Genomic DNA, 23,179 nt, shown 5'->3' with positions numbered 1-23,179 from the left:
GGTTCACGGTCCAGAAATATGTAACAGAACGTAATGGAAGTGCATTTTTTTATAACTCCCGCACCCACCCTAACCTCCCCCCCATGTATACCGTTCAAGACTTTGCACAACAGTCACTGCTTTACTAACAACATTTAAAATGAAGTGTTGGCTTCTGTCAGCAAAAACAAAACAAAAAAGAAAGAAAAAAAAAAAGAGAAATCTAACTACAGTTACCTACCATTAAAAAAATGCAGATAAAATTAAAACATTTAAAAAAGAAAAATTTAAAAACTTCCTCTTATTTTACAAACTATGTTCACTTGGGTAATAAAAAGGAGAACAGAAGTAAAAACTTTTGTCAGCACCATTTTCTTGATTTTTTTTTTCTTAACCGATTTTAGTTTAATCAGTTTTTCCACAACCGTGGCAAAAATATGACACGTCAGACCCCCTTAAACATGCTTAATAAAAATGTCAGCCAATTTATTCAGACTAAAAATGCCTCATTTTTTTGAGGAATGGTTTATCATCTTTCTACCAAACAATCATTACTCACTTAAAATAAAAAAAAAATTTAAAAAAAACGGTTTCCACTTCCTTTGTGTTACATGTTTTTTTTTGTATTTTTAGTTAATTAATCTTCAGTTGCGGCGACAAATGTTGTACACATCCTTTGGAACACTACATGGAAGATGACATGACACAGAAAGTGGCAATTCAATATTTATCAGCTATGTTTGCTGGAATGGTTTATGGTAGATGACCGCAAAAGGTCAAAAAAAAAAATTACGTTGAGGTTGTCTTTGCAAAAGACAACGATACCCTCATCTGCAACCCCAAAAATTCCTTGACTCTTAAAAAAAAAACAAAATGCACAGTTCTCCTTCCCAGCAAAGTCAGGTATGAAATGTTTTTTATTGTCCCTGTAAGCTTATCTGTGTGTGGTGATACTGCCCCCTGCTGTTCATGAGACAGATTGTGGAATAAAAGGAGCCGTAAGTTCTTCAAGGATTTGATTGTGCATCTGGATTGGTGTAACGTCGTCGTACAGGTTTTTTAAATGAAGTTGATGGTCCATGACTTTGATCAGCAGTGGAGATACAGTACAAGTCTGTTGATAAAAGTTCCAGGAGGATAAAGGGGGACGGGTGTCCCTGTGTATAGCCAAACGTAGTGTGCGTTTTTTTTTTTTTTTGTTTAGGAATGGCTGGAGGGACTGTTGGAAGAGCTGGTGTCTGGGGATGCGCTCGGCTGTTGCTGGTCCTCCGGTGTGCTGTCCGCCTGCAGGGACACCATGGCCGCCGATGAGTACTTGCACTTGGAGGAGCCGCATTCGCAGCTGAACAGCTTGCTTTTGACTTCCCAGAAGTGGTCGCCATAGTTAAATCTGAGAGGGAGAGATGAAAAGGCAAATGATAGTAGATATTAATCAAAATAAGGGGGGGGGGTGATGGGTGAAGAGGGAGAGGGGGTACACCCTGGACAAGTTGCCCGTCTGCCTCAGTCACACTCGCACCTATGGCCCATTTAGAGTCCCCAGTTAACCTAACATGCACATCTTTAGTATATGTGAGGAAGCCGGAGTACTCAGAAAAAAGCCACACAGACCTGGGAAGCACGTGCAAACTCTACATGTGTGCAAAAATATTTATAATGTGTATGTTTACTATGTTTGTTACACTTTGGCATGGCAAGGCTTGAGCATGGATTTAGGTGTTTGGTCTGAACTCTTACATAAAATCAGTCCAATTCCTCGTCTGGGCAAAATGACATGGCAATCTATCAAACAGATTTTTCAATCCAAAGAAAAATTGACCTGCCTGGAGGAAAGGTGATAGCTCTGTAAAATTCTACTGTTTCCATTTGTAGAAATGCAAAAAGAAAAGCTGGATTTGTGCACAACAAAGACCACAGACCGCCTGAGAGTCATGATGGTGGATATGTTATGTTAAGGGGCTACTTTGCTGCCTCACTGAGTGAGCAGTTGAAGCCATTGACTCAAATGTCAAGTCTGCGTTATATCAATGTAAAGTCAGTAAATAAAGTGAATCTGAAACCTGCTTAAATGTGCCTGTTAATAATTAATTGAGTGATATATGACTCTAAACAACCCTGCATCAACCTCAAACCTACCCGAGCTCTTCTCCAGCCTTGATGTTCTCACTGGCGAAGAAGGCAATGTGTGGGAAACGAAGGTCCTGGTGTGTTGTGAACACTCGGCAGGCAAACAAGTTGGGTTCGCACATGTGGTTTAGGAAGCGGCTGATGTTTCCATAGAAACGAGCATCGATGCAGTAGAGGTCTTGTGGCTGGGTGGGGAAATAAAAGAAAAAGAAAGCATGAGAAAAATACTGTTCTTAAAAAAAAAAGCAATAAAATGAAGGCTTTGAATCACTTCTTGTTTAGAACTATAGTTTCAGTGGACTTCTCCAGAGTTTGTTTATTCTTACCTTATCATCCAGACTGAACAGGTAAGCATCGTTTTGTCTCATCTCTGCTTCTGACTCGGAGATGATCTCGCCTACGTACCTGTTTAAAAAAAAAAAAGCAGGTGAGCAGTCAGCGGCTGTAGACTTGGCTGGATCATTTTCATACACACTGTTTACAGCACATTAGACACAGGAGTTATTGTTCATAAACCTGTCAAGTTTAAGTTAAATAAACAACACCACATTTATAGGTAGAAGGTAGAAAACATACTGCATGGATCTTGCAGCATCAAAAAAAATATTAAATTTGCTCCTCTAAGGCAGACAGAATCTTAAATGTTGCGATTTCACAGTCACAATACATTACTAGCACAGTGACTGGCACCACCAGCAGTTGTAAGCTCGAGCAAAGGTGCAATTATGCTGCGTTCACAGACTAGCAGGAGCCTCAGAAGCTGACTGTGTGAGAGTAGCAGGTTTTTCTAACTGTCGGTGATAGTGATACAGTGCTGCTATTCCATGAGCTGTCTGAATCTATAAATATACTTTTTGCGTAAATAAAAACAGGTGTAGTGTCTTACTCACTCGCATACAAAGGTCCCCTGTGGTATGTCTTGCAGAGCCCGGACGCCCCAGCCTTTCTTTGTTGTCCTGAAGAGCTGCAGCCTGACCCTACAGGAAGCATAGGAACATCTAAATTGCATTACGGTACAGGCCACACTATCTACAGTGCTGCCTAGATGGTTTTGATCATATAGCTCAATCTGCCCGTCTTAAAATAGATGCACATCTATTTCATTTGTTAATTATGTGATGACTCCTGCCACTTGGTCTGCTGGTTGTGACACGGCAGCTATTTGTTAGCACCTGTTAGCACTGCAGTGCTCACTCACTCTCCTCCAGCAGGAGCCCCCCCCTCATTAAAAATGTTTAATAAACTATGAGTTTAAATGTGAACTCTGAGCGAATTTACTCAGAGATGGAAAACCGAGTTTCTGGTTTGATTACAGCTTAGCTCAACCAACTCTATAAAAGCAAGCCATCATCAATAGAGCCCCAATGCACAGATTCACCATGGCAACAGACGCTGAAAAAAACCCCACCGACTTTGCTCTTGAAAATGCAGTCATGGGGTTGGTTTGAACCACAGGTTGGAACATATCATAAAAAAGAAACAACGCTGCAGTGGCATGGCAACAGGGGCGGTATGGGAGAATGTTCATGCTTGAGACAGTGCAGAGGTTTAGATTCACTGATTCTACAGGCGCTTGCATCCCATATCGTTTTGCTTGTATTATGATTTAGAAATTAACGTGACCAAAATAAAATTACTTGATGTCAGCTTGTGTGTTGCGGGTGGCATCTTTGTCAGAGCTCTGAGCCAGGTTGTCACGAGCAGATCAAATGAGAACCCCTGGGGCAACCTCCAAGTGAACCCACAGGTGACATCACTGAAGCTACATCTACTTTTTAATTTGCAGAGTATGCAGAGGATACATTTTTAAATACCTGAGGCCATTTTGCACTACGCGGTTCTTGCAGGTCCTCCAACAGGAGCAGGCGTGGTTGCACTCAAAGATGAGAGGGGGCTCCTCGCGGCAGAATTCAGGTAGCAAGCAGCCGCTCTATATGCGACAAAGACAGATACACCGTTACATCGTGAACATGCCTGTTCACATTAACTGTCCTCTTTAAGGAGACTCCTCACCTTGTCATACCAGCACCGCAGACTGAGCTGTCCACACATGCAGATACTTGATGAACAGTCTTCCTTACAAACACAGTACTGTTCGCCAAAAAAACAAAGTTACTACACATGAAGAAAAATGTCAACCATTTTATCTGGGTGGCTTCAAACCCACCTGTAAGTGTGTGATATTCCTGTCAATATTCATGGGAGAGGTGACGCAGTTTTCTGAGATGTATTTGTAGTCATCTGGGTAAGATTCACTGTCAACTGAGTTAACACAGGGGATGGGGACGCGCTCCTGTCCTAAAGTTATGTCACTGGAACCAGATACAAAGGTGTTCAGATTCTGGTCAATTCTGGTCACAAGTTACCACCTGTATTCACATGTCTACTGCAGTGTTAAAGGTAGGGTAGGAGATTTTGAAAACTCAGTGAGAGTCAGCCAGATTTTCTCTCCAAGCTCACCCCGAAGCCACGCCTCCCAACCAGTCTGTGACTTTGGCCATCATGCACGTACCTCTCTGGTGCGCGCAGAGCAGGAAGAGAGTGACAACCAGCAATACTCCGAGCAGGGGCGCCTCGCAGGATTGGCTGATGTTTTTAGTGTTTTATAGCTTCCACAGATGATTAATATTCGGGTTGTAAAGAGAAGTTACACTAAGTGCATCAGAATGAAATCTCCTACCCTACCTTTAATACAGCTATTCTGTATGGGTGAAAAGGTTCAAACCTGTGAAGCACTTTTTCCTCTGCTCGACTGTGCCTGCCGTTTTTGGCGTCCCTCTCCTTCCTGTTGGCCTGCAGGGCGGCCCATGCCTTCGAGGTGTGGCTGCAGCAATCCGAAGGAGATTCGCCCTCTCGGTTCTTCAGAAACACATCCGCTCCTCGAGACAGGAAAAGCCTGAGGACACAAAGACCGGATTGTAAGAACCTTCTGCTCCCATTCTCTTGTTTTTAATTCTGTTTTTAGAGAAACTGTGACATACGTGACACAATCCGCACGGTTCTCCCGAGCAGCAATGTGTAGAGGAGAGTCTCCGTGGATGTTGACAACCTGCAGGTTGCTGTGTGCGTCCAGCAGCAGCTGAGCTATCTCCACGCAGCCTGAGAACGCTGCCCAGTGAAGGCAGACGTTTTCTTCCTGAACAAACAAAACAACAGAACCCAACAATGTTGTTCCATCTGTAAAGCAGGTCAAACACAGGTAGAGCAGACTTCTAAGCTAACCTTGTCCCTGATGCTGATGTCAGCTCCTTTGGACAAAAGCAGCTTCACCTGGTCCACATGTTTGTACTCTGTGGCCCAAATCATGGGTGTCCAACCTCCATCATCCTGTGGAGAAAGGATACTTCAAAGCGCACCGCAAACAGAGCAACATGTCGGTGTCCTGTGGGGACACTGTGCTGGGGTCCTCTATGTCAACTGTCTTTAATCTTGAAAGGGCACAGCTACCCATTCAGTGCAAAGGAGAGACTGTGTCATTACATCACAGCTGTCCTGAAAGCTCCCTGCTTACAGCAAGGTCAGACATCCCAAACATGGACATCACACACAGTGCAGTCCTGCCTCTTATCTCTGTGTAATACCACAGCTGTCTATACCTTTTATGGACATATTCTCCATATGTTCGTGCACATATTAAATTAAGGTGCAATATGTTAATGAGCTGCTGTTATGCACTTTAAACTGGAGTTAGCTTGCCGGGTCCCCCTGCTTCTTTTTAGCAAGACTAATCAAATCCTGACGTCTTGTTGTGTAAAACAATTTAAAAACAAAATTATGAAATTATACTGACCTGACAGTTTATGTCAATCAGCCCTGAGGACAGAAGATGCTCAACAATCTTGTAATGGCCAGACTTTGCCGCTAGGTGGAGACATGTGAATCCTTCAACGTCCTAAAAGCAGCAGAGAATATAATCATTGACGGTTTCTCATGTTTAAAAAAAATATAAGTATCCATGTATTGAAATTCTGGAGAAGCTTTACCTTTTGCATGGTGCTGGCTCCAGCTCTCATCAGGTACAGCACCACGTCCATGTGGTTGTTTTCACAGGCCTCCATCAGTGGCGTCCTCTGATCTTCATCGCACATGTCCAAGTTTGCACCAGCCTGAAACGTCACACATCAGGCTGTTAATGTATGCCATTAAATAACTAAGAGACCATCACCAGTGTCTCTTATTTCAACTGGAGTAAGGCACAAGGCACCTCTGAAATATGATCTTACCTGTACAAGCATGTGGCAGATGTCTTTATATCCTCCCTCGGCTGCAGCATGAAGCGGGGTGCGTTTGTTTTGAGACTCCACCTTAAAGTTAGGATCAATTCCGTCCACTGGAATGTTAAGAAAGGAAACATTTTATAGAAAAAAAATGTGCGGATGAAAGCGAAGTAACAAGCACAGCTGCTGATAAATGGCCTGAATGGGGTCAACATACCCAACATAAGCAAGACCTTCTTCAGTTCGCCCTGCTTGGCAGAGAGGTAAAGTTGTTTGGGGTGGAAACGCAGTTTCTTGGGCCTGATCAAACCAAGTACAGAAAAAAACAAGGTTAGTCTCAAACACGTAGGCTTTGGTCCCTGACTTAAGAAGACACTCTCGTAGACCAGCTTACTTCTCTGCTTCAAGAGCCACGAGGATGCTCTCTAGAGTTTCTCTAGAAGAAGGACCTGGAGGAAATGTTCCTATCCCGGGCTGCAGTGAAGAAGTTCTGGACGAGCCAGGCACAGCAGAGGGGTCGAATCCATGCATAGAACGGATGGACACCGAACTGTCAGCCCTTCCCCTGACCTCGGCTCCCACAGCAACACAAAAAGAACTGAAAAGCAAATGAGCAAAAAAATGTTACTTACAGTGTGGACAGCTTGTTAATCCTTGATAGAATCACAAAAGTTGCCTACTGACCTGCCAGTGGTGGTGTCTGCTCGTCCCTCCGGGGCCCCAGGAGTTGCTGGCCCCTGCTGTGCAAGTACAAGAGGCACGGTGGAGGTGGTGTCAGCCTTGGCAATGGTGACCTCCTTGGCCTTGCTGGCCTCCTCTCCACAGTGCGGACAGAAGCTTTGACCTTTTAGCACTGAGGCACAAGCGCGATGGAAACGGTGCGAGATGTTGATGTCTGGTTGGCACTCCATAAAGGTCCCCTGCACAGGAAACACCCACACAAGTCTCAGGTTTGTCTCCTTGGTTACCTACTGTAAATTGTTCTTCAGGTGACACATTGATGGAGTGACTGTATACTCACAGCTCTGCAGAAGTAGCCACAGCCAGGGCAGCACTGGTGCTTCACCATGCCGTTGCGGTGGTCCTCACACAGAACCAGCAGCTGAACAGAGTTTGAAGGACGCATCATTTCATGCTTCATTACGGCACCCTGACAGCGCGTCAGATGTCCATCAACACTCTCTGTGGCCATGCATTTCCTGTCCGCCAGAATGAGAATCTCTCGGCTCTTGGGGGTCTCCATCCGGCAGCTGCACAGAGGAAGCTCCTGAGCCTCTTCCACCACTGACCCTGTTGTGTCTGAGGAGAGGCAAAGTTTGACTTGTTAAATGTACCCTCTGAGGACTGTCTGGTTGTAGAAACTCAAAAGCCCCTTTCAAAGGGCTTGTCCGTTGAGGGGTCTTTTGCACCTTTAATGCACCGTGCAGTTCTGTGTGAAAGGCACAGAGGCCGGCAGGGGAGATAGGAACAGTGCAAAATTACAAAGGCATTATAACACAGACCTTGTTTGAAGTTTGTGAACAAGGGGAAATGAGCAGAAGCAAAATAAAGAGTGGCATAAACAACTAACTACTAATCCCAGTATAAATGAGGGGAGGAAATATCATGGGAAAGGTAGAATTATTTACTTATAATTTACACAGAGGATACAAACATATGGTTGTTTCAGTCTATGTAAAATGGCTGTCTTACACAAATTATTTCAAATCACACTTTCTTATTGTCTTTTTATGTCTCACTGTACAAGGTTTAGGAGGTGGATATAACTTACTCCTGGCAAATGATCATTTATCACATTTTTTTCTAGCTTGATAACAACAGATGATTATATGACTGTAAATGACTGCAGGAGAAAGGAATGTTTTTCCACAAATGGTGTGTTCAGTGTCATAAATGTTATTTTGTAACCCTATACATGACGCTTGCTGATATCTTTTTTCCCCCACAATCCTCCAGGGCTTAAAAATAAACGCATATGGAGGTGTCTCAAAGCGACATTTGGGGGGTGGCTCAAGAGTTAAAATGCCCAACTTAAGAAATAAGCAAGTTATTTTCCTGAATTTGGACTAACAGGACGTTTCGGCAGATTATGATGCTGTGAAAATGCTCTGTGTGGCACAGAGAAAGAGTTGGTGACTTTCAACCTATGAGGATGGCATGGAGGCTACACCCATAGTTATATAGGGTCTATGGTCTCAACTGAGTTTAGAGCCGCTGAACATATGAAAAAAGCGTTATTGTTTTCATTAATCAAAAGTGTCCACCTGCACAAGTCATTGATATTTGCAAAGCAACAGCATAACCATCACATCTGGCTTGTAACCTCAATGACTGGCAGCCCTACAGCCGTTTCTGCTCACTCTAAAATGTCTGCACTACAACCAAAGCAAAGCAAACATTCTGCTGCTGGTGGCAAGAGAGAAACCCCCAGGATTCCCTGGAACTCAATACCTAGTGGATTAACTTACTTTGCAATCTACTGAATTGAGGCAATATTAGGTCGCAAACAGACTGCTCAGTGTGTGGTTGTGTACTGTTTTCTGTCCATAAGGGTTGTCTAACATATTGGATCTTTAAGTTTGTTACCTTTATTTTGAGAGGTCTTGCTGAGACTGACAGACTCCGGTGGGACAATCTCTGTGTACTGCTTGTCGTCACATTCCTCAGTCTGAGTTGATGCCTGAGGCTCAACAACAACCACCTCCATATCTGAGGAGAGCAACAGCGAGTGGTAAGAGCATGCATACAGAAAAAAACAAAGGACCTCAGGCTAGAATTCAATCTTGTGTGAATATTTGTCAGACTGTTACATGAAACACTTGTCAACCTAAACAATTAAAAGATGCAGGAATCTATGGTGCAATCAGCTCACACTTATACATACTGAGTAACCTCAGTGGCAATAGGTGATGATCTTGTCAATTTATTCTTAAGTTTTAGATCCCAAGAATCTCATTCAATGTAACAGACCTGTACCTTTTAGTCAATTAAAGCTGATGCGCCAAGAAGGTACAAAAATATTTTTAAAAATTGACATTTTCAACTTCTTCCTGAGACATGACACAAATTATTCTTATAAGCACATATGTGACGCATGACGTCCTATAGGTGTAGTGTGACAGAGCTCACCTTTGGCCTTCATCCTCCTCTTTCGTTTCCTGGATGGCCTTAGCCACGCACTGTCTGCTTTTGTTTTCTTCTTCAACTTCTTCTTCAGACTGGACTCTGTGCTCTAAGTCAGCACAATGAAGTTCAGTCACAGAGATGATATCAATAACCAAAGAGAGAATTACATTTTTACCTACACACATTTCTGCTCTCTCCACAGTCAAATAAGGTGGTATGAGATGAGATCTAATACCCTGATGTTACATATAATAAAGTAATGATGATGTCTTACCAAGTCCGACTCTGTGCCCTCCTCCTCTCCCTCTTCATCACCGGAGTCTTCAGTTTCCTGCTCATCTTTCACCTCCACCAAAAAAAAAAGCAGTTCAACAGTTCAACAGCAGCATTTAAAACATGGCATGCTGCCACTTACTCAATGACACAGTTGCACGATGTACTTCGAACTCCTAAATGAAATTTCTCACAACATGGTTTGTATACAGTGCTGCTGAAAAGTTTGTGAACATCAGTCCTCAATGTCAAGTTACTCGGTCCCGCAACATAAAAAAAATGCAAAACTAAATAAAAGGCATAAAAATATATGTATACCTGCATTAAGGCATGCACAATAATAAAAAACACAGTGAGTGTGCATAAAGCAGTGAAATTATAGCCCCAAAGTAAACAAACTTGTGTTCAGATGAGTGCAATGGATGAGCTAAGCTCATTGAGGGTGGTGTAAGAGGGGGAAAATGTGTGCGTGAGAGAGAGAGACGGGGAGAATGAGTGTGTAAGAGAAAGGGTGTGTGGGTTGAGGTATACAAAGATCCTGGTGGGGGGAGGTCAAAGTTCTTGTGCAGGGGACAGACTGAGCTTCCTGACAGCCTTGCGAATGAAGCTGTCCCTTGGTCTGCTGGTCCAGGACCACAGGCCCTGTAGTCTCTTCCCTGATGGGAGCTCACAGAAGAAGCAGTGTGGGGGGGATGGGTGGGGTCTCCTGCAATGTGGAGGGCTTTTCGGGTGAGGCAGGTGTTGCAGAGGTCCTGAAGGGCGGGGAGAAGGATGGCTGCTCTCACTATGCAGTAAAGCATGTTCCTGCAGGTGGCAGTGCAGGCTCTGTACCACACAGTGATGCTTTTCTTAATTGTGCCTCTGAAGAAGGCGCACATGGGGGGGGAGGGGGGCTCTGGCTCCTCTGAGATTGCAGAGGAAGTAGAGGTGTTGCAGTGAAGCAGTGTTGTTGCTCCAGAAGAAGTCCTTGGTGAGTGCTGGGTGTGTGCTCTCCTGAAGTCCCCACAGGCAGGGAAAGGTTGGTGTCTTTGCACCACAAGGCCCGAAGGTTCACTTCGTTCCGGTAGTTTGTCTCATCTGCATTGGAGATCAGACCCACCACAGCTGTGTTGTCCGCAAATGTGACGAAGATGCTGGTGTTGTGTGATGGTTGCAGTCGTGGGTCAGCAGAGTAGAGATCTGCACAGGACCAAGTTTTTAAATCCTGCTCCCACCCGCTCCCAAAGTCTAGTTCCTCTATGACTATCTGAGAAATATACGTTTTAATATGAAGCCTAAAGAAGGCTTAGTGCAGCGCTTTTCTACAAAATTATGGATTATTTTCCACAGGGCAGCGATGTATCAGTTTGGATTGGCACACACCGCACACACTGAAGTGTGCTGCATCAAGAGAAGAGCAGACGGTTTTACCAGCTTTACCTTAGTACCTTAGTACCTTGGTGTTAACTGGGCTGTTCGTATGTGTCGTTATGTTTATTAATTATTATTAATCATTTTATTTGGTTACAGGTTGATCAAAGATTTATATGATCTATAGGCTATGTGCGACCATAAGGAGTTATAGTACATGGTTAAATGATGCACACCCATTTAAAACGTATTGTTATTAACCTGCTATAGTGGAGCATTGTCTGTCAGTATGATGTCTGCATACAGCTAAACTGTAACAGACAAGTCTGTCAGCTGGAGCTCAGCTTTAGGAAGAGAGGAGACACAGGAGAACCTGAGGCAGAGAGGTGAGGAAGATGGAGAAGAGATACTGTAGCTGCATTAGAAAAGTGTTGAAGAAAACAAAATTAAATAGATATATAAAATATTAAATATATATATATATATATATATATATATATATATATATATATATATATATATATATATATATATATATATATATATATATATATATTAAATAGATAAATAGATTAAATAGATAATGGTGTGTATGATTTAATCATTTTTTAATTCACAAACTGCGGTGTTAAGTGTGATGCGGTGCACCTAAATTTTGTGCCGGTGAACCTAAGAAAAAAAAGTTAGGCGCACCGGTGCAACCAGTGCAACAAGTTAGTCTAGAGCCCTGTACTGGATTGCAGTATAAGAACTCATTCTTTTCTTCCAAAATTAGACTTCTTATTAAAAACAAATCTAGTCTGTCCTCAAAAATATTTCCCAGCAGCCCTCTGGTTTTGCCCACATCATCTTCCTCAAACTGCAGACAGGCAGCAGTGTTCTTTTTGGAGAGAAGTGATTTCCTCCGTGCAGCTCAGCCATGAACTCCATGGATGTTCAGTGTTCTCCTGATGGTGGATTCATGAACACCAACATCAGCCTAATGTGAAAGAGGCCCTTAGCAGCTTAAAGGTTACCCTAGGTTCATTTGTAACCTTGCAGCCTGTTACGTGACTTGTTTTTGGAGCAATCATTGTTGATAGACGCTCCTGTGGAGGGTAACGTCGGACTTGAACTTCCTCCATTTGCACCCAATCCGTCTGCCCGTTCATTTGTGAAATCTAAAACTCTTCAGAGATGACTGTGGAAAAGTTTACAGCCTGATGAGCAGCAAATTTGTTTGATTGGGCTATCTATTTACTTTTAGGACTTGTTTTGAAATCTGCTGATGTTTTGGTTTATATTCATAAAGAAATATAGAAAATACTAAAGCGTTCACAAACTTTCAAGCATCACTATATTTTCGGAGATGCTGCAAATGTGTTTAGATTTTTTTCTTTCTTTTTACACTTAATCACCACAAGTGAGCGCCATCTAGAGGAAGCAGATGTTTTCTCACATGTCAAATCTCATGTCAAATGAAAACCATAGATACCAGCACCTATATGATGTCGGGATAGGAAACTATTTTTATCCTCCAACCTGAGCAGTGGGTTCAGATATTTCCTGGATGGCACGGACAGGTTCCTCTGCCGACTGCTGCCGTTCCTCCTCCTCAGACTCTAGATCTTCTGACTCTTCCTCCTCTGAAGCATTTCCCACCTTCTCACCATTTATGTTTGTCACCTCTTTAGGCTGAAAAGAGAAAAAGATAATCAGAGAAAATCCAAAGGCATCAGTGTAAACAAATCCCTGGACATATCTGAAAGCACACTGATCCTTATCACATTATTACAGCTGCATGTTTACATCTCTATACCTCTGATGAAACAGGTAAGATTTCAGGTACAGTATGGAACAACAGGTGTCTGACTTCAACATTTGAGGACAGTCGACAAGGAGTATAAGAGACAGAGGAAAACAGACCTGTGGGCTCTTGGCAGACTTCTGTAGCTCCTTAAACATTTCCAGCACACTTCTCTGCTTTAGCACTTTGGTTTTCTTTTTGGGAACCAAGCTGTATGTTCCCATCCTTCTCTTCTTCTTACGGAATGACAACCCTCCTGAGTAAGAGCCTGTATCGGGTGGGGGGAAAAAATACACACACACACACACACACACACACACATATCCTCTGTTGCAATTCACTGATCACACTGAACTCCAAGAGCAAATCGTCACTTGAATTTCTCTAACCTAGTTGGAGCTTGGCAGGGGCTGGAGCTGAAGCTGAAGGAGCTGCAGGTTCTGCATGAGCTGGAGGCTGAGGTGCTGGTGAAGCAGATGAAGCGGTTTGTGCTGAAGCTGGCGTGTCTGGTAGACTCTGAGGTAGATGGTTCTGAGCGGATGACTGCTGCGAGGATTTCTGCACACCGGGTGCGACATGACTATCCTTTTTCTCCAATTTGGCACTCATTGCTTCTCTTAATTCCCTGTTAAGAAGCTGCAGGTGACAAAAAAACAAAACCTCCTGGTTAGATTTTCTCTTTTAATTGTACAGCAAAAAAAAATAAAAAAAAATCAACGTTTCCTTCTTCTAGCTAAATCATATTGTGCTAATATAATGACAACATACTGCAATCAATAAAATCAGTTATCAACGTTTATACACATCCTGCAACTGTTGTCTGATGTCATGAAACAGCAGCGGTTTCACTATTTTGTATATGATTTTGCATACATTTGTGCTATCATAGTACACTAAACAAAAGTGTGTTGTCCTGAATTGTACTTCCGGAAGCACTGGCTAAGATACAAACCCTTAAAAAGCACAAGGAGTTGTTTTTTGTACTTCAGTAAGATCTACTCACAGTCATTTAAAGCCTGTAGATAATTTATAAGTGTTTCAGAGGCAAAACAAGCCAGTAACACCAGATATGCCGGACCTGACTGTTAATTATTAATCAAATGACAGTACATAAGTGTACAGTATAACAAATGTTTCCCCAGCTAGACCGGTTAAATGTCAAACTATCAAAGAAGACATAGTGCGGAAGTTCAATCATGAAACATGATGTCATGCATAGCAAAGGATCAATCCTGAAGCGTCTTTGTCAACCTCGCTAAGCCTGCAGTCAGCATCCAAACTCTCAACAACAGACTGCTGGTGTCACCGTCCATTTGATAATAGAGTACATTTATATGTTGTAAAGCGTATAGTTAGCCTCAAACAAAGTGTGAAGGGCTGATAGGTATGGTTATAGTCACTTCACATCCAACCACAGGTAGAATAGGGCTGACCAACACGTAGTCTTTAAACTTTATTAGAGCTAAGCTGCTATAGGCCTACGCTGCCAGGGAACAAACATGATCCACCAAGCAGAGTACCCACCTCCATTATTATGTTTCCCCCTCCCCTCCCCTCTCTCTCTCTCTCTGTATCTTTCTCTCCGTCCACATCAGCATGCTGAATGGCATTCACAAATCCAGTGTCTACTGTCCACTCCTGCCCATGTAGTACTTGTATAATTAACTTGAACAACATATCAGCTAAAATAAATATAAATACAATCTCAGCTTTACAATTATAACAACCTGTTTGTTCTCTGTAATGTATGATGTTTATTGTATGTATGTCTCTTTCATCTTCTCTGTCCCGTCTATCTCTTCTTCTCCTCCTTCACCCGGTCGACTATCAGCAGGAAGTCAGCTTGTGAGTCAGGTGCTGCTCAAGGTTTCTTCCTGCTAAAAGGGAGTTTTTCCTGACACTGCTTGCTTGAGGGTTCAGGCTCTTGGTTTCTGTAAAGCACCTAGAGCTTAAATTAAATTAAATATTGATTGCAAAAGGTGCTATATAAATAAATAAATAAATAAATAAATAAAGTTGGATTTCACTGAATCCTATTTTAATTCCCAAATTATAGTTATCTATCTAATCGGCATCATTCTCATATGATGTCACAGATTCTGTCTGCACCACAAAGCATTGGTTGAATTGTAAATGGATGTTCTTCAGTAGACAGCGAAGAGGAGGACGCATATTAAAAAAAAACAGAAATAACAATGTATGGCTTCTGGTTTACCTTTTGTGCCGGGCTGACAGCAGGTCTGGACATGGTCTTGCGTGCTCTGTGTATAGTGACTGGTGCTGGAGCAGGAGCAGGAGACGAAATGCTGCCATTTTTAGTGTCCGATGTCCCCTGACCTGACCTAGTCCCCGTACCGGGGTTAGTCCTTAGTGCACCAGAATTCTGTGCACACCCCGATGGGGAGGCAGGAAGGGGTTTGGCTGTGTGTCCCCCTGTCGGTGAGCCCGAAGGCAACCAGTTAGTCCTGTGAGGGGAAACTCCCAAGCCGGGTGTTGCCGTACCACTGCCTTCCTGCTTCTGCTTAGTGAGAATGAATCCATTGCTTCCAGTGACAGAACCGTGCGGTGGTTCCATGTCCGACGTGCCGTTTTCGTTTACAGACAGTACAGTCTTATTGTTGCCCGTCATCAGGCTCTTGTGCCTCGTGTCGTCACATTCGGTGCCATTCAGCTTTGCCTCTGCTGCAGGGGAAGAGGCCAGTCTGGCTTCAATCTCTTTGTCTCCATCTAAAGACACAATGCAAATTACAATGTAAAACTTTTATTTACACAAATAAAGCAAGTTAACTTACTCATACCTGACTTTTCCCCATTGCTTGATGGATCAAGTCCCTCTTTCTTTGTGGAGGCACCCTTCTCCACGCTGCTCTTGGCTAGACCAGCGGGCTGTTGATATAGAACACTGGTACTGTTATTAACTATTTTTGTGAATGAATATTTCAAGTAATTGCTTAGTTTGTATAATGTCTAAAAATAGTCTCCTGACTCCAAGGTAACTTTTTCAAATCAGATGTTTTGTCTGTCACAGTACCAAAATATACTGCAGCAATAAATGCAGTAAAAATCAAGTTCCAAACATTCTTTTAAATGTGAGGAATTGCTTCCTTTGTTGATGGGCAACAAATCACATTTCTGATCTGTAAAAAACATCAAATTGTAGGCAGGGATATCCGAACAACATCATGTCCCTTTTATATACTGAGTGCTATGTAAATGGGTATTCCTTTGTACTTTTCACTAATGTGTCTTTGTCAGAAAGACTGTCGAGTAAGAGGCCACCCCCATGCACTTCCATTGTCCATCTCCTCTCTTTCTAAGCAAAAGCCAAACAGTGGGGCAGTACATGCCTGCCACAACTTCAAAAGAGATCTAAACCACCCATCGACCGTCTTTGCATCTCCCAGAGGCGATGCCAGGAAATGTTAAACTGTCTTCCTTCTGCTCACTCTTGGAAAATGACCCAAAAGGAACCAAAGGAAAATGAACATCACAAATTCATATTTTCTGCTGCATTTTAAGGTCCCATTTCCCTTCTGAAAGTCACCTCTTTTATTGCAAACCCTTAACTCGGAGTCAGCCTTTCAGGTTAAATACGAAAGGGAACCTTGACAAAAGCCACAATCAGTACTTAACAGAAAGGCATGCCTTCTCCTCAACCTCATCTGAGGCTGCTTACAGGCAAAACAAAGGCCGATATACAGACATGTGTGCCGGCAGAGGCAGGGGTCATATGTAAAAAGCAGGTACTAAATGTAACTGTTCCAGGAAAAACAGAGGAAGCCTTTTCCCTCAAACTGGCACAATCAAAAGACCAGCAAGAGACAGAGACGGCTGATACCAAACTGATTCACTTAGATATTCTACATTCTCTTTGTCGAGGACAGTGAAAGTCAAATCCTCAGATTTACCAGTGTAGAGTGTGAGTCCTGACCTACTGACAGCTGAGATCCCAACTAAATGAACCATTAGGACAGACTTCCCAAATCATACTCTGCCCATGTGCTTCTGAGTCCCTGTGCCAAACATAAACATGCATTTTGTCAAACAGCAACAAGGTCAGGCCAAGAACTGGTCTGTGCTCACTAAAACTGAGGGTGCTTCCCAATGAACATCTAGTCTGGGACAGCCCTCTGTGGTGTATGATCTGCATGATGAGATCTAGTGAGGATGAGGAGGAGAAGAATCTTTTAGATCCCTTTTTTCATGGATTGAGGAAAGCCAGACACAAAACATACCAGCCTCATCTCTCCCCCTAGTGGTGGAAAGTGGAACATGCACACTGGAGACAGAGAGGAGAGGGGGGGAAGGGAGGCAGAGAAGGCTGTCTGCAGATCTCCGCCATTTCGCAACCAGATTGTTTACTGACACAACGTGGCCATTGCAGTAGTTTTCCACTAGATGGGGACTGAAGGGGGTCTGGAGCCTTGTGGATGTGAATATGGAGGCTGCTATATGAAGCTCCAAATGAAAATCCAAGGCTGTCAGAGCTGTTAGGGAGCCCCTAAGTAGCTGATTAAAAATGGAAATATGTAATAATACACCACAGTTTCAGCCAAGACTGCGAAAATATGGCCCCAATGGTTCAGAGTTTACATTCCAGACTGGACCTTTTAGTGAATCTGCACATAAGCTTTTTTCAGTTATAAAAAAGAAGCTCTTAAAATACTGTTATGGTTCAATCATTTACTGTCTCTACACCCTAACCTGGTGTGTGACAAGGCCTGGGCCTACACTCTGATGTGACCTATCTTTAGATCTGTAGCAGGAGACCTGAAAACAAGTCAGACCTACCTAAACACAAAGCCGACGAATGCGTTACACAATCGGCTATTACACTGCCAGGGACAAGGACTAGGTGACAACACGGCAGTGAGATAAAATGATAATGTGCGTGCATGCCTTGCTTACAGCTACAGAAGCAAAGAGGGTTTTGTTTGAGGCCTAAATAGGCGACACTATACCGTATCTCACAAAAATATGGCAAAGCTTGGAGGAGGAAAAAATCCCAACACTGTGCTGCATAATCTCATCCTGGATTGTCCTATTTCAGTTAAAACATCAGGAAATGTGGTTAAGAGTTTGGGGATCGAAGCTCCTGTGTTTTAGTTTAAGAGGAGCTTCCTCTCCTCCTAAACTTCCCAATCGTCCACTGTGGGAAAAAAGGCAAAATGAACCTGCTTTGCATTAAAAAAAAAAAGAATAAGCTGAAATTGTGTAAACAAATCTAGACCCTGAAAATTAATGTTTATCTAGTGACTGGTAAAAATGAAAGTTAACATCACAGTTTCGTGCACTTTGAAATCGATAAACCCCAAATGCAGCCTTATGATCACATATCAGTCTGATCACATATATCAAGCCCCCACGGAACAAATCAGAGGAGAGATTAAAAAGCATAAGAAGAGAAGAGAGCTGGCCTTAAGTTTAGAAAATAGGAGTAGTTTCCAGATCTCCAGGAGGTCAGACTTATCTGGCCATAATGAAAATGACATCATATTTGTCATGCTGTGTGCTTGCTCTAAATACAGCTGTTGTGTTAATCCATGAAGGATCTCTCTCCAACAACAGGATCCAACAAGCCATCCTCAAATCTCTTTGATAAAGCAGAACAGCTACCACAGACACACGCACACAAAAAAAACATTGCTCCTTAAGATCAGGACTTCGCTTTTAAGAATCAAGAGCAATCCGTTTCTGATAACACAGCCGCAACTGTCTCGAGAAACGCATCTTTCTGTACAACCTTAAAGAAGAGAGAAGAAGACAGCAAGAGCTCAAACCAGTTGATGTTAACTTTTAGAGAAAATGGCTAAAAGGATCTGAGAAGCAAGGCTGTACATCTCCTCAGACCATTAAAAGCCATCCAAGGGTGAAGAATACAAAGCTAACATGTCTTTCCCCTTGTGTGCCTCAAGGAAGCATCATACCTGCTTTCTTCTCATGGCCTCCATTGAGAAGAAGAAGGCGGCAGAGACAGAGAGAGAGAGAGAGGAAGAGTGTGTGGGTGTGTGTTTGAAAGAGAGAGAGAGAGAGAGAGAGAGGTAGGGGGTGAGGGGTGGGGGGAGAACGAAGAGAGAGACAGAGAGAACGAGAATGTGTCGAACAGATTGTTCCTCTTTTCCTTTTCTTTCCCCGCATGCACATTCACCTCACCAGTCATGTGACCTGGTGGCTCCCTCTGTCGGTCCTCCTCTTCAGAGGGTCTCCACAGAGCATGCTCAGTCATTTCAAAGTGTAACACCACTCCATTTTTTTTTTAAACTGGAAGATCTCATTGCCACTGAAGATATCCACTAGAACCAAGACACCACACATATGCTGTGCAGCCAGTAGGAGCAGAAAAAAACAATGTCTATATTACTCCAATTTCAAGTAGAAGGTTTGCTTTGTTAACATATGTATACACTAGTGCTGTCTTGATTGGCTTTTAGTATTACATTTCTTTGCAAGCAGTGTATCGCACCTTCTTTGCAGTTCTCTGACGTTATTGTTATAGCTGCATTATGAGTGTGCAGCTTCTGCCCTTTCAGGAGTGCTATGCAAATGAAGCAGCGGTAAAAGAACAAACTGCAGAGTCGCCAGGCCACTTTGTGAACATCTCAACAGAAGAGTCTTTTGTCTCCACTGAGCCTTGGGCCAGTGAAGAGAGCAAACACTTCCATAACATGCATGAAAAGATATTAGGCCACAGTAAAGACAGTAACAGGTCAAGCTGGCTTTTGGTAAAAACTGAAACTAAGCCCAAAAGCAAAAACAAAAAGACAAGAAATGTAATATCATGCTTCGAGAAAACCAACTTAACACAAGTTTTTTTTGCCATTCTCGTCATTGTGTTTTTTGCTTCATAATGTTCCTTTGATAAAAAAGGAGAACTGTTTCTCATGGTCTCATGCTGTCCTACTGTTCACAACCTAACATTGAGTTCATTCAAGAGGAACTTCTATAATGGTTTCTGTAACTGTATCTCTTTTGTGTCAGAGTGATCTAGTTCAGAGTCTTATTTAGTTCCTACTTCACATTTTTGCAGTACATGAGTCACTTTTGGTGATGTAGACTGTTCCAGTGAAGGCGCGTCTTTTTTTTTGTCTTGAATGAATGAACACATAAAGGCCACAATGGCAACCACATCTCGAAAAAACAATACAAACATCTGTAATAACGCACATTTAAATACAGAGAAATGAACAAAACATAGCCGTTATGACACAAAAGTAATCTCGGTCTAAACATTTAAGCTATGGCTAACCCAAATACAAAGGTTAAAGCAATGCTTTGACATTTAGGATGAGAAAAATACAAAGGACCTTATGCATGAATCCGTCAGTACATTTGGCTGATCCTTGAGGCCACCAGGGACGTAGCCCACAATCCAACCTGGCGTAGGTACAGCACAAGTGGCAACCTTGGGTGCTGATTAAACCCATGTGTAAGTGTCAAAATGTGCAGGTTTGTATGGGTCCAGCCAAAAGCAAGTCAAGGCCCTTAGGTTAAACATGTGAAAGACATGTTGGGACTCGTAGCGTGAGCTTCTTGGTTCTCAACTCTACCTCAGCTCTGCTTGCGCTCCACCTCTTTGCCTGATTTTGGATCAACCAGGAGTTAAGGTAGACTCAGGAGCTTCCAACAAAGCGACTGTGAAAGCCTTTCAATAGGACTTAAAATTGTTCTTTAGAAACCTATAGATGACGGAGGTACTGCCTTGCAGTGTTAACCCTGTACACAGCATAAATCAAAACACTCAGCTTGTCCTGTATTTTTGAATACTCAGATAATACTTACAATCCACACTGACAAAACAGCAGGTATACTCAGTTTTTTAGCTACGTAAAACAAGAAATGTAGCTCTAAATTACTCACCTAAAATGCAAGTGATGAGTATAGTATAACATAATTCATACCTAGCACAGGCCTCTGCATAATGCAAGGCACATGGTCTACAACCTAATCTTTGCAATTATCAAAAAACACTCAAAGTAATTGTGCCTGTCGTGGTAGCACTATCATGTTTCAAGCAATTCTAGAGACGACAGAGAGGATATGACACCAGCAGGATGGTATCTGTCACAAGGCTAATAATGGATCTTTCTTCCTAACAATAAACTTTAGCTACTGAGGCCAAAAGCACTGCTCGACATTGAACCAAGGCCGTTCTTTTTGCCGTTTTCTCTTGTCCGTCTGCACACCCAAACTGAATACTAAAGGGAACACAAAATGTACATGCTGTAACAGCAAGCGACCAGAATATAAAACACTTGCAAGAGGTTATGTTAAGCTACATGAGGCATGGAGTGTGCACGCAAAAGCGATTGCTTCTTCGTTTATATACACATTTTGCACAAACGCTCAGCTGTAGCCCTGTATGGAAAGCAATAAATGAAAAAAAGCTGTTGACAATTTATCCAGCACTAGGCTACTTAGTGTTTGTTTACTAGAGTATCTGAATTCACTAGCCAGCTAGCAGTCGGACGCTCGTTTTTGGCTTCAAACACAGAAAGCAACATAGCTGCGGTACTATATTTTCTGCTGTCTAAGGCATATCAACATGTGTCGCTAGCTGGACATTCAGCTTTTACACTGACTATGAGAACAAATCAGACAAACACAGATATCAAATATCTATCTCTATAGCTCCTCGTCATACTGGCAGGCTCATAATTTTGATAACACCTCTACAACTCATTGGCTCACTGGACCATCTTGTGGTACAAAGCGGTATTGTCTAAGAGTAGGGAGCACAGTAAAAAGCAACATTTTAGATTTAGCACATGTCACATCTTTAAATATTTGACATTTAGGTTCAGGATATTACATGTAAGCTGCATAAAACACAGAGGAGTGAGTGATTTCTTTGACTCCCTTTGTAGTCAAGTGGTGGCTGTGACAACCACTTCAATAAGAGCAGAAAAACACACACTCAACGTGGTACGTGTAGACAAACGACATCAATATCACGCAATGTAAAGTTTAAAGAGGAAGTGGCCACAAACTCCACACCTTCCTTCGCTTTAAAGACACTCAGCACTGCTGAACAGGTTTTCATATCGGCGCTGTGCGAGCGACCTCTGCTGAACACGGCCGGATACTTTATACTAAAAAAAAAAAACACACACACACACACGCTACAAAAAGAACTGTAACAAAGACTAAAGCAGTGACACACTTGCAAGTGTGCACCGTTCAATCTTCACAAATAAAATATCTCCTTAAAAAGCAATGCAACTTCACACAACCAGCACAGGAATGCTTTGCACCGACTGGAAGCCATGGCAGTAGCTACACGAAGCTAACAAAGAGGAGCCAGCAACAGGAAAACAATACAACGCAAAAGTTTCAAACGTGGAAAAAATAGCAACACAGAGACAGTAAAGATGGTTTCGGAGCTGGCGCCATAAGTATGCAATGGGAGGCTGTGGCACCACTGCCAAAGCTGCCTTCATTTGCCTGCATCAGTTATCGTGCAGCTAAGATAATACAAAGCACAGTGAAGATAACATCAACAGCAGAGCATTTATACGTATTGTTTCATATTACACCAAGACAAGGTCCTGGCGTTTAATAAAGATAACCTCATAAATCAGTTTTGGTGTCAATTTGAAAAAGTGTGCACAGTCTGCTAACTAGCATCGCTGCTAGCTAGCTAAACAACACTGTCTAAATTAGCCGCCAGTGAGCCGGTGTCAAACAATACAGCTCCAACTGTGACTGATGTTGGCTAAAACAACGCAGGTACATGTATGTGCAGTTTATTTTGTACCGCTAAAGCTGGACACAGTGACATGTGCCTGGACCATGTATGAGCAAATCAAGGTGCAGAGCACAAAACGCGCCCGTACGGACCATTCAGGTTCCGGGGCGCAGCATCTTCCTGCACATTCAGTTGCCCTCCGGTCCAGCACAAAAGCAGAAGACTCCAGGCTGGCAACGAGCAGTTTCCGACAAAACCGGCACCTCCACACCGACAGTTCATTCGTTTACAAAGCGGCGTCCTGGCGGCCGGGGCGACACACAATCCCCAGTGTGTATAAAACGGTGTGGAAGTAAAACAAGCTTGGCGTAGATAAAGCTGAAACACTCACCTCGGTTCCAACCGAAGCCATGGTGCCTGCCTGGACGTAAACTCCGCCCACCCCCGGATTACGTCACATTTATTGATTCGCAAACACTAGTGTATCACACCTGAGGGTTTATCAATAATATGATCAACTATAACAATAATAATAACTTAATTTTAGGATGGTTGAGAGGTTGGCTGTGTTAACGATAATAAAATACAAAGTAAAACAGAAACAATGCATCAATGGTAGAGGTACCACAAACATTT

General features: G+C 42.8%; 1 protein-coding gene across 2 annotated transcripts; it reads right to left on the bottom strand.

Annotated features, from left to right (window-relative positions):
• Positions 1-1,162: 1,162 nt before the first annotated feature.
• Positions 1,163-22,977, bottom strand: ehmt1b (euchromatic histone-lysine N-methyltransferase 1b). 2 transcript variants are annotated; one of them, XM_028417885.1, is made up of 26 exons: positions 22,935-22,977; positions 15,657-15,744; positions 15,074-15,585; positions 13,248-13,494; positions 12,978-13,126; positions 12,594-12,746; positions 9,724-9,795; positions 9,453-9,555; positions 8,910-9,032; positions 7,345-7,622; positions 7,008-7,243; positions 6,718-6,921; positions 6,541-6,623; positions 6,330-6,436; positions 6,090-6,212; positions 5,897-5,998; positions 5,329-5,433; positions 5,088-5,242; positions 4,832-5,002; positions 4,274-4,418; positions 4,120-4,197; positions 3,921-4,036; positions 2,997-3,083; positions 2,433-2,511; positions 2,116-2,291; positions 1,163-1,369 (listed from the first exon to the last, which is right to left on the bottom strand). In XM_028417885.1, the coding sequence occupies exons 1-26, from the start codon at positions 22,953-22,955 to the stop codon at positions 1,180-1,182; spliced, it is 3,903 nt and encodes a 1,300-aa protein (XP_028273686.1). In that variant the 5' UTR covers positions 22,956-22,977; the 3' UTR covers positions 1,163-1,179. The 2 variants fall into 2 exon arrangements, with proteins under 2 accessions (XP_028273686.1, XP_028273685.1); XM_028417884.1 differs by lacking the exon at positions 22,935-22,977 and adding an exon at positions 18,786-19,020.
• Positions 22,978-23,179: the final 202 nt, after the last annotated feature.

The sequence above is a fragment of the Parambassis ranga genome, chromosome 12, assembly GCF_900634625.1.
Source record: "Parambassis ranga chromosome 12, fParRan2.1, whole genome shotgun sequence".
NCBI lineage: Eukaryota > Metazoa > Chordata > Actinopteri > Ambassidae > Parambassis > Parambassis ranga.
The sequence above is the reverse complement of the archived record's forward strand: the minus strand, read 5'-3'. Positions and strand labels throughout refer to the sequence as shown.